Source organism: Octopus bimaculoides, chromosome 13 (assembly GCF_001194135.2).
Source record: "Octopus bimaculoides isolate UCB-OBI-ISO-001 chromosome 13, ASM119413v2, whole genome shotgun sequence".
NCBI classification, from domain to species: domain Eukaryota; kingdom Metazoa; phylum Mollusca; class Cephalopoda; order Octopoda; family Octopodidae; genus Octopus; species Octopus bimaculoides.
The window spans coordinates 43,632,298-43,644,092 of NC_068993.1; the positions used below are offsets into that span (position 1 = coordinate 43,632,298).

General features: G+C 34.3%; 1 protein-coding gene across 1 annotated transcript in view; it reads left to right on the forward strand.

The window, feature by feature from the left end:
* Window positions 1-11,795, forward strand: part of LOC106882952 (cadherin-related tumor suppressor) — a 326,029-nt gene that overhangs the window by 301,952 nt on the left and 12,282 nt on the right. Inside the window, exons 12-16 of the mRNA XM_052972443.1 lie at window positions 2,141-2,913; window positions 4,432-4,523; window positions 5,892-7,256; window positions 7,429-9,167; window positions 11,418-11,515. Of these exons, the coding sequence (XP_052828403.1) occupies window positions 2,141-2,913; window positions 4,432-4,523; window positions 5,892-7,256; window positions 7,429-9,167; window positions 11,418-11,515 (4,067 nt within the window). The remainder of the gene's footprint in view (window positions 1-2,140; window positions 2,914-4,431; window positions 4,524-5,891; window positions 7,257-7,428; window positions 9,168-11,417; window positions 11,516-11,795) is intronic.

Consider the following 11,795-nt stretch of genomic DNA (forward strand, 5'->3'; position numbering starts at 1 on the left):
CACACACACACACACACACACACACACACACACACACACACACACACACACACACACACACACACACCACTTAAGTACTGAGGTTGATGTAATTGGTTAGCTTCCTTCCTCCAGCATTTCAGGTCTTGTGCCCATAGTAGAAAGGATTATTCTTATTATGGCCTAGTGGTTACAGTGTTGTACTGGTAATTTGTGAGATCGTAGTTTCAGTTCCTAGACTGGGTGATGTGTTATGTTCTTGAGCAAAACATTTTGTCTCGCATTGCTATGCGATCGCTTCAACACCTGATGCGTGGTACACCATGCCCTTGTTCAGACAACATTGATTTGATATAGAGAGTGGGCTAATGTGCAGCACAAACACTTGATCACTATAAACAAATCATTTAGGCAAGTCATTCAGCAATAGCTGAATGCACATATGTCATCTTCAATAGGAGACTCCATCATCACATGTTACTTTAGTTAACAGGACTAGTGACTTGAAGTTTATTGACAAATCTCTTCAAATCTCAAGAATCTTTCTAAAAATTCTTGCAGAATACAGGTTGGCTCTTTCTTGCAGGTATCAGTCAGCTCTTAGATAGCAATTTGGCTGTTGTTTCAAATGTACTAATTACCACAGGAATACTTGTCATTTTTATCTTCTACATTCTCTTCATCTCTCTAGCTACATCTTGATATTTCTCTATTTTCCTCAATTTCTTTGGTATCTACTCTTGTCATATGATGAAACAAAAATCTATAATCTTATACTGTTTGGTGTATTTTTGTCCTCTGTAATTATATCTGGTCTCCTTGTTTTATGTATGGTCAGTCTTTATGGGTAAATTCCATAAAATCCTGTAATTATTATTCTCCATTGCTGCTTTTAACTTGTGTACATAACGCTTTCTTGTTACTTTCAATTCATGCATTTAGCTAACATTGCCATCTACTACTACTACTACTTGTAGTAGTAGTAGTAGTAGTAGTAGTAGTTCTATTTAGTATTGGAAAGAAATTATTAGACATTTCCGATTCCCACTGGAAATGTTTCACAGTAATAAGAGAAAAGCCACTGACAGGGGAAACAACTTTTCTGATATTTGAGCTGTTGCCATAAGTTTATTGTGAACTTTAACATTTCGTATTGTTTTTGTCAAACTACTTCCTACATTCCAAGCTAAACTGTGGTAAATATACCCAAACATAAATTGCTGGGAATTGGAAAATATTTTGCTCTTGTAATTTTGCAAAATATAGTTGGATCTCATTTTCTACTAGTGTACTGGTATATGTTATCAGTAGACCATACATCTAGTTTGTTGACTCTATTACCGTATTTTCCAGCTTGCAAGTTGAATTTATCAGACCGATACTGGGTTCAGTCCCACTGCATGGCCCTTTGGGCAAGTGTCTTCTACTATAAGCCTCAGGCCAACCAAAGCTTTTTGAGTAGATTTGGTAGACAGAAGCAGAAAGAAGCCCTTCGTGTGTGTTTTTATGCCCCCACCACCGCTTGACAACCAATGGCAGTGTGTTTAGGCTCTGTAACCTAACTGCTCAGCAAAAGAGACCGATAGAATAAGTGCTGGTGTTGATTCATTTGACTAAAATTCTTGAAGGCAGTGCCCCAGCATGGCCACAGTTTAATGAATAAAACAAATAAAAGATAAAAAATAGAAGAATATCTGAAACAAGATCATATTTTTGTTGTATTGAGATATAATTACTTTTAGCTCTGATATTTGTTTCAGTCATTAGACCGTGGCCATGCTGGAGCACCAACTTGTAGGGTTTAGTAGAAAATATTGATCTCAGTACTTATTTTTTAAGTCTGGTACTTATTTTATCGGGGTTTTTTTTTTTTGCAGGGGTGGGGGGTGGAATCACTATGTTATGAACAGACAAACGCTCGCTCACTCGACATTGGTTAGTGCAGGGGTATTGTAGAAGACACTTTCCCAAAGTACTACACAGTGGGACTGAACCCCAAATCATATGATTGTGAAGTGAGCTTCTAAACCACACAGAATATCTGCAACATTTTAGCAATTGTGTTCAAATTCTTTAAAAAAATAAAATCAGTAATTTATGTATTCTATCTTTCAGTGTATTTCCTAATAATTTGATTAATAAACTTTTCTTTTTTCTGCAGAGTGCCTCTAATAGAAAAACTGGAACTACAACTGTTGATATTTCTATTCTTGATGTTGATGATAACCCACCCCGATTCACACGTCTGTTTACAGCCAGCATCCCCGAGAATGCTGAAATTGGTTCTTTTATTTTGCAACTGTCGACTGAAGACCAAGATGTTGGTGAAAATGCAGAAGTTACTTATGCACTTTTAGAAAATTCTGGTAATAAATTCTCTTTAGATCCTCTCAGTGGCAACATATCTGTGAGAGCACTTTTGGATGTTGAGAAGAAGGAGTATCACAAATTGAAAGTGGCAGCTCGAGCTAGCTCTCACGAAACAAGTACTTATGTCACCATAAAAGTCACGGATATTAATGACAACCAGCCTCAGTTCACAATGCCAAAGTTTATGTTTGAAATATCCGAACTGCAAGTTCCTCCAATACATGTGGGTAAAGTTGTAGCGAAGGACCGCGATAGAACTTCACCAAATAATATATTTTATTATTCACTAAAAATGCCATCATCATTGTTTAATATCACCGATAAAACTGGTGAAATATTCACAATTCAACAGCTGCATTATGATAACACCAGTCTTTATAATCACCATGAATTAACAGTTGTAGCCACTGACCTCGGTGTACCGTCACGGTCTTCTGAAAGTCTAGTCATCATCAATGTAATTGATGACAACGATAATCCACCACAGTTTGAAAAAACTTACTATTTCTCTGCTGTTCCATACAATTTGACAGTAGGTGATCCGATTATCAAGGTAGTTGCAAGGTAATGCATTTTCGTTTCATTAACTTTATCTCCATGCAACTAACATGTTTAATCCTTTTGATAACAACCCACTTGAGACCACTTGGTTCCATGATATGAATTTCCCATTTTAAATTGATCAAAATTAAAACCTTCCACCAAAATTTCATATTAATTAATGCTCCTAACATCAGTTTAATAATGCAAAAGATATTCCTTGAAATTCTTCATTATTTCTCAAACTTATGGAAGCAAAGATGGTGTTTTCCAACAGAAATATGGTTTAAAAAAGGGTTAAAGTAATCTAAATTAAAGCCTTTTGTCAAAATTTCATATTCATTCATGTTCCAAACACCAGTTTAAAATTGATAAAAAATAAACGATGACGAATGATTTCACTAAATTCTTCGTTATTTCCAAAATTTATTAACCCCCATGTATTATTAACTAATTGAAACGCATTGCAAATTAAAAAAGCTTTTATTTTTATTTCCCTATATCTCTATATTTGTGTTATAAATGTAAACTACCAACATGTTTCAGTGGATTTAAGAAATACTAACTTTGTTGGAATATAATCAAAATAAGAAGCTTTTTTTCCATGATTAATCAGTATTAAATCAAATGTAAGAAACATTTGTTTCTTACATATGATCATAATAGAAGATAAAACAAGATGTTTTGTATCATAAAACTAGAGGCTATCTTAATCAAGCTCAGAAGGTGTTAACCTCTAATTCCATATGGTATGTCTTTCACTTTCCAGTAGCATACTGTGTAATTCATTATCAAAATTAGACCATATTCAGTGCACTAAATTTGATCAACTGTAAAATGCATGGTTCAAGTCCTACAGGCTGCTTTCCACATTTTTGTCATCCACATTTTATGACTGGCTTTGTCTTCCACCTTCCAGCAGCATTCTGTGATATGTTCTCCTTAATTAGACCATATCCAGTCTGCTGAATTTGGTGAATTGTCTCAATGAACCAACCAGGGCCGTGTTTACATTATATAAGGAATATTAGTTAGTATCTGCAACAATTAACCAATAATTAATCCCAAATGCTCATGGCTACAACACTAATTAAATAATAGTCACTTCTGTAGTGATCCACATTAAATGTCCAATCTAGTATCTTTGTGTCAGGAACTCTGTTTGAATGATAATAATTCATTGGTGACTTATAGAGGCATACCTTCAAGATCTCCAATCAATCATTCAGTGCCAAGCCAAACATTGACATTCTGACATATATAAATCTTTTGAAATAAGACTGATATAACTGTAAAAAACTAAATGATTCAGATGGTTCAATATTCTGGTACACTTGTGCAGTTGTGGCAGTTCCTGACAAAGATTTACATCATGTACTTTTATAGCTATGAGCACTAACTGAATGACCTCAACCTAATTTCTAAGTTACAGGATCTTAACAGAAATTGTTTTAAATGTACCTAATTAACAAGTCTTTAGTATGTCACCTCCTGGCTAACAGAAAAGTGTCTACTACATTTATAATATTAAACTCTTTTCAGAGATGACAAAGATTATGGAATGAATGCTCAGGTGGAATATATTGTTGTGGAAGGCAATGGAACCAACTATTTCTATGTGAAGAAATCGGATGGTATGATTTTACATTTATTCTTTACTCAAAGGTAACAAATGGTCTAAATGAGCATACAAAAAAGAATTTTTTTTTTTTCAATATTTCAAAATTTTTCGACAAGGAAGAAACATTGAGGTAGAAGAGTTGTGAAAGTGATTTGTGCTATAGAGTTAAGGAAAATTCGATTTAAGAGTGAGATATAGTTAGGATGTAATGAGTGCTGGGTTTTTAGAGAGCTAATGTGATATTTAATTAATATACAGGGTGTCCACATAGTCTGGGTACATGGGGATTAACACATACTTTAAGAAATTATTATTTCTTATATTTAATTGTTTATCTTATTATTTTATTTACTCCATGTACCCACATGGGGATTAACGCATACTTTAAGAAATTATTATTTCTTATATTTAATTGTTTATCTTATTTTATTTACTCCATGTACCCACATGGTGATTAACGCATACTTTAAGAAATTATTATTTCTTATATTTAATTGTTTATGTTATTATTTTATTTACTCCATGTACCCACATGGGGATTAACGCATACTTTAAGAAATTATTATTTTTTATATTTAATTGTTTATGTTATGATTTTATTTACTCCATGTAGCCAGACTTTGTGGACACCCTGTAGTTTGATTAAAAGAAATCATCATTATCAACATTTGACTTCCACTTTTCCATGCTTGCACAGGACAAATGGAATTTGTTGAAGGCAAGTTTTCTATGAGCAGATCCCTTCCTGCCACCAAACCTCACCTGTTCCCAAGCTTTGTAATATTTCATGGAAGACTGGAAATGAACATCATTTGTATGACAAAGATGCTCATTATCAAACCATGAGGTGATGTCTAGGCCAGGGTATACACAAACACACACATACAATTATATGGCAGGCTTCTTTCAGTTTCCATCCACCAACTCCACTCACAAGGTTTAGGTTTGCCTGAGATTATTGTGAAGATACTCGCCAAGGTGCTGCAGAGTGGGGCTGAATATGAAACTGAGTCATTGTGAAATGAACTTCTTAAAATGGCATATATATCAAAATATTTGTTCCAATTTAACCCTTTTAAAATGATTGATGTAAATATACGCCAAATGTTATCTCACACTGGGTACTGACCTCAGTTGGCGCAATTACCATTGTTATGTGCAGGCAACCAAATGAACCACCACGGTAAATTGATTAAAATGGTTGATGTAAATATATGCCAAACCGTTGTCATGTGTTAATTGCTGATCTCAGCCAAAATGATTACCATCAATACAACCTAGTTGCTTGGGGTTAAATCGCATCTAACATAATTACATCTTTACATCATATTTTAAAAGTAGATCTTATTTAATTAATTTCATTCATATGTTATCTTTATAGGTTCTGTGCATCTTTCTGCAAGTCTGAGTCAAAGTATGGATAAAGAGTTTCAGCTAAAAGTGCAGGCAGTCGATAAAGGACGTCCACCACAGTCGTCAGACATAGCAACCATACACTTGAAAGTAACAGACATCAACAAATATTCTCCTTTATTCTTGAGAATTGTTTTTGAGAAACAAATTCCAGAGAACTTTACAGTAAACGGCATTTTTGATACAGTTCAAGCTATAGATCATGATCACGGACCAAACCAAGAAGTCAGTTATTATATAACCGGTGGTGACCCTCAGAATTTGTTTGCAATTAATGAAAAATATGGAAATCTCTCGGTGAATAAACCTCTCGATTATGATACAACAACTGTGCATCGACTGAATATTACTGCAAGAGACCACGGCTTATATTACAAAGAAACTTCCATCATATTTACCATCTTTGTCACTGATGTTAATGATAACCCTCCACTCTTTGATCAAGATGTTTATGATGTTTATATCCGGGAAAATTCTCCCATTGGTGCATCAGTCTTCAAACTATCAGCCACTGATGCAGATTCTGGTAGCTATGCCATCATTGAATATCAAATTGTTGGAGATAACCTAGCCCAATCTAAGTTCATGATTGACCATAAAGCTAAAACTATAAACTCAACTTCGTCCCTTGACTATGAATCTAAAGAAAACTATTCACTTCATATTCTTGCTAAGAACCCTGGAACCAATTTGCAAAGTGTTGCTGTTGTTAATGTCCATCTCGTTAGTGTCAACGAATACAACCCAATATTCATACAAAATGAATATAATTTCAGTATCAGTGAGTCAGTTCAAAAGGGGACATCTGTTGGTGCTGTCCTTGCTACGGATAGAGATGCAGGACCAGATGGAATAGTCTATTACTTTTTGATGGATTCGAGTAATTTAAAAGGCTTCAAAATAAACCCTCTCTCCGGGGTTATCACAGTGTCTGGGAAACCTGACTATGAGTCCCAATCTCATATTACTTTGGATGTTATGGCTAAAAACTGGGGAAGTGTAAAAGGTAACGATACTGTTCAGTGCAAAGTACATATTACTATAACTGATGCTAATGATGCACCTGTATTTCTTTATCCACTTTATACTAAAGACCTTAGGGAGGACATTCAGCCTGGCACACTTGTAATTAAGGTAAAAGCTTTTGACAATGATCTACATCGCAAAGATCACCAATTCAATTACACAATTCTATCAGGAAATCTCCATAATGCCTTCCATATTAATTCAACATCAGGCCAAATCTCCGTTTCATCCAAACTTGATCGTGAATCAGTGGCTTTGTACCAGCTAAAAGTAGGTGCCATTGATAAAGGGATACCACCTCAGACAGGTAACTACTTTTCAAATTTATTTTCTATTTAAATCTTGTAGTTTGTTATATGTATACCATCTTTTGAAATATTTTATATCAATGAAGAGAATAGTAGTTTTAAAATTTTGTACTAAAATTTCGAATTCTTTTTATCAGTTTATTTACATTGATAATTTTATTTCTCTTGTAGGAACAACAACTATAAAGATTCACATTCTTGATGTGAATGACTGCTCCCCAACTTTCTCTAACGGTTCATTGGCAGCTTTTGTCAAAGAGAATGCAGCCATTGGAACTAGTGTGATATCATTAGCAGATTTCACTGAAGATTGTGACCTCCCGCCAAACACTAACCCTTACTACTTCTTTCAAGATAATAAAAATTCTAACTCATATGTTAAAATATCCAAAGCAGGTTTGGTTACAACAAACACAGCTTTAGATCGTGAAAAAATTTCCAGATTCTCTGTGAGTGTCACTGTGACAGATAGTGGTAAACCAACAATGACGTCAAGTTTGTCTTTTACTGTTCTAGTACAAGATGTCAATGACAGTCCTTCGAGGCAAAGGAAACTCAATATTCAGTTAAGTTTATTCCAAAAACAGTCACCAACTCAATTTGTTGGGGATGTGAAGCCTTTAGACAATGATATAACTGGAGATTATTCGTGTCGTATTCTTCAAATGAGTGCCGAGATCTTCAAAATTACTGAACACTGTTACTTAGAAGTTCTCCAAGAACCTGTATCTAGTGACCATTGGCTTACTATCAGTGGGCATGATGGTATTCACTCAGAAGTTGTCTACAATATTACAGTTAATTTTGCTTTTCTCACTAATGAAACATTAAAGGATTCTTTGACTGTGAAGTTAGTAAACGTGACTGAAAAAAGGTTTCTTACAAAACTCTATTCCAAGTTTTTGAAGAATTTAAATAATAATCTGGAATCTGATTGGGAGAGTAAAATCTTTAGTATTAAGCAAACTGGTAACGATCTTGATGTTTTTATAATGACTTTAGACAGAAATGGAAAACCCATCTCAAAACAGTTGCTGCAAGAAATGATTGCAGCAAACAAAAATGAATTACAGCAGGGTTTAGCAACCAATATAATTTTGGGTCATTCGCTGTGTGCAGTTAACCCTTGCTACAATGGTGGTTCGTGTATTGATCAATTAGTCGTCAGTAGTAACTGGAATATTATAGCTACCAACAGACAAATTATGAGTGGACCAAATATAACTGACTTTATCTGCAAATGTTCTGTGGGTTATACAGGAACACTTTGTCAGATCCAAGAAACCCAATGTGGAGATGTTTATTGTCACAATGGTGGAGCATGTGTTATCTCATCCTATAGTAAATCTTACTGCCAGTGTTTGTCCGGCTGGACTGGTCTAACTTGTACTAAAGATATCAATGAATGCAAACAAAATCCTTGCCAACATGGTACTTGTGAAAATACAGATGGTTCTTTCAAGTGTGTCTGCCAGAAAGGATTCTTAGGAATATATTGTGAGACAGGAATTAATTACTGTCAACCTAACCCATGTCAGAATGAAGGTGTCTGTAAAAATAACCGTGACGGATTTATCTGCCAATGTCCTTACAATAAATGGGGTCAATCTTGTTCAAAGTCATCTTACAGGTTTGAAGAATTATCGTTTCTGGAATTTCCAACTATCGCCGAGAATTACAACAATATTACCGTACACCTTGCTACAAAAATGTCTAATGCGCTACTACTTTACAATCCAGTCAATCCCTCCCTCAGTCAAACAGTAGAGAGTTTCATAGCTTTGGAAATTATCAATGGACAGGTTCGACTGTCTATCTCTACTGGAAGTGCGTCTGTTCTCAATCTCTATATTCCATATACAATTAACGATGGCAATTGGTATAAAGTAGAAGTGTTGAGAATTCGCAGAGTAAGTTATTTTCATTTTATTCCATTTATCTCTCTGTTACAATATTTTAATTAAAATGTCTTTAATCATTTTATCACCATTATTTCAATATCCACTTTACATATTTGCATGGAGTAGACAGAGTTTATTGAAATAGATTTTCTACATCCAGATACCCTCTTTGTCATCAGCTCTTACCTACATGTTCCAAGTTCGGTAATATTTTCACATGGCCAAACATGTTGTTGCAGAATATTGGAAATGAATGATGCTGCTTGTATGACAGTGACTCTCACTTACAGCTAGCATGTAATGACAAGACAAGCACATACACTTCTCTTTTTATGCCACATCACACATGAACATCGACTCCAACTCGAGACCACAGTGTGTCTTTCATCCAAGTTTCCATGGTCGTGATCTGGGACCATCTGCACAGTTCGCCAGCCCATGTACAGGATGCTTTTACAAGACACCATTCATGTGTATATATTTCTATAATCAATTTAAAAAGAAAACTAAATATGAATATGATGTAAATGTTGTTAAATTCTAATTCTTTTGCTTCACAACCACATAGTTTTGGGTTCAATCACAATGTATAGCATCTTGGGCAAGTGGAATTTGTTGGGCCACTGCATTGTGAACACTTTGCAGGATGAATAAGGCCTGTCAAAGGACAGATGAGCTCATCCACATGAATGGTGTCTTGTAAAAGGATCTATTTTTTAGCCTTTTCTTTTTGGTTTCGGCTGTAACCATGTCTTTGTGTGTATAGGTCAACAAGACATATCTAGTCTCCCATGCTCTCTATGAGACTATTCACTTTCTGAATCATGCACATTATCACCATCATCATACATTTTGACAATTCTATTTTATTGATGAACTGAGATTCCTTAGCAAGCATCATTGCAAAACAGCTTGGGTAGCTGAAATCCAAAACAGCTACTCTTTTATTCTTTTACTTGTTTCAGTCATTTGACTGTGGCCATGCTGGAGCACCGCCTTTAGTCGAGCAAATCGACACCAGGACTTATTCTTTTGTAAGCCTAGTACTTATTCTATCGGTCTCTTTGCCGAACCGCTAAGTTACGGGGACGTAAACACACCAGCATCAGTTGTCAAGCGATATTGGGCGGGACAAACACAGACACACAAACATATACACACACATATATATATATATACGACGGGCTTCTTTCAGTTTCCGTCTACCAAATCCACTCACAAGGCTTCGGTCAGCCCGAGGCTATAGTAGAAGACACTTGCCCAAAGTGCCACGCAGTGGGACTGAACCGGGAACCATGTGGTTGGTAAGCAAGCTACTTACCACACAGCCACTCCTACGCTTTAGTATCTAAAATACAAAACTGCTAAGATTGATAAGATTCAAAACAGTGAGGGTAGCTAAAATACAAAACAACTATAAGGAAGTTTAAAGTACCAGTACATTTATGATTTGTTGAGAATATTCATAGAATTTAGTATTATAGGAATGAAAATGATTATTCCTAATATATTAAAACACACAATTCATTTCATGTTTACATTTTAATATCATTTGTTTTAAATATAAAGGAAGATTTTATTATTTTTATCATTAACTTCTTTTTGCTCAGACTGCTATGATTGTTATTTCTATAATCTATAAGACTAAGTACAATGTCTTATCTATCCAAGCAGACATGGCTAACTGAGGTCAGTATGTGGGCATGAGCTAAATTAACCATTACTTTGAAAATTTGTAAAAATTGTTATATTTCCAATGTTCTAAAGCTCCTATATCTTCCATATGAGACTAATCCAAGTATCAATTAAGTCATTGAAGTTTAGAAAATAATATTTCACGGAATTCTGATTTACAAGGTTGAACGGGATGTTACTTGACTAGTTTCTTTGGTATATGCCTGTTGATGAAAATACTTTTGCAATTTGTTGTAAAACATACATTTTGTGTGTGTGTGTTTTAAAACCTTCCCAATGGGACAGCTCTTATGTAACTTCTATATATTGTGATTATAATAGCAATTGCTTGTTATCAAAAATTGTCATATAACTATTATTGATAATTATGTTGTATAACTTACTGTAGTTTTTTTAATAGTTGTATATATAGTTCTGGTTGTTATTGAAACAGCTGTAGAAATTTTAAAAGATGGTTCAAAATATCAATCATATTGTTTATTTTTCTATTTCTTCTGCCATATAATAAATAGTTAAATAGATATAGTAGTAAACTATTATATTTTGTTTTGGTTTCCATTGTAGAATGTCCATATATCAGTTCATAAATGTTCTTCAAATAACCAATGCAGTGGTTGTGATGAAAGCAAAACATGTTCAAACCAAGGAGAACTGAAATATGAGTAAGCCATACACTTCCTCTTCTTGTTATATTTTGTTAAATTTATTCTAGTCTATCTGATATCTCAGTTACAAAATCATGACATCATGACAATTGATATAAGTTCCCCATTTTTCCTCCTATTTCTAATGCAGTCTGGATCAATATAATTAAGACTGTTGTTTATTTATTCTAGGAAATTTTGTTTTTATCAATACAATATTTCAGTCTTAACACATTTTACATTCAATTAAGATTTGCTGTGTATGCATATATATATATATATATATATATATATATAT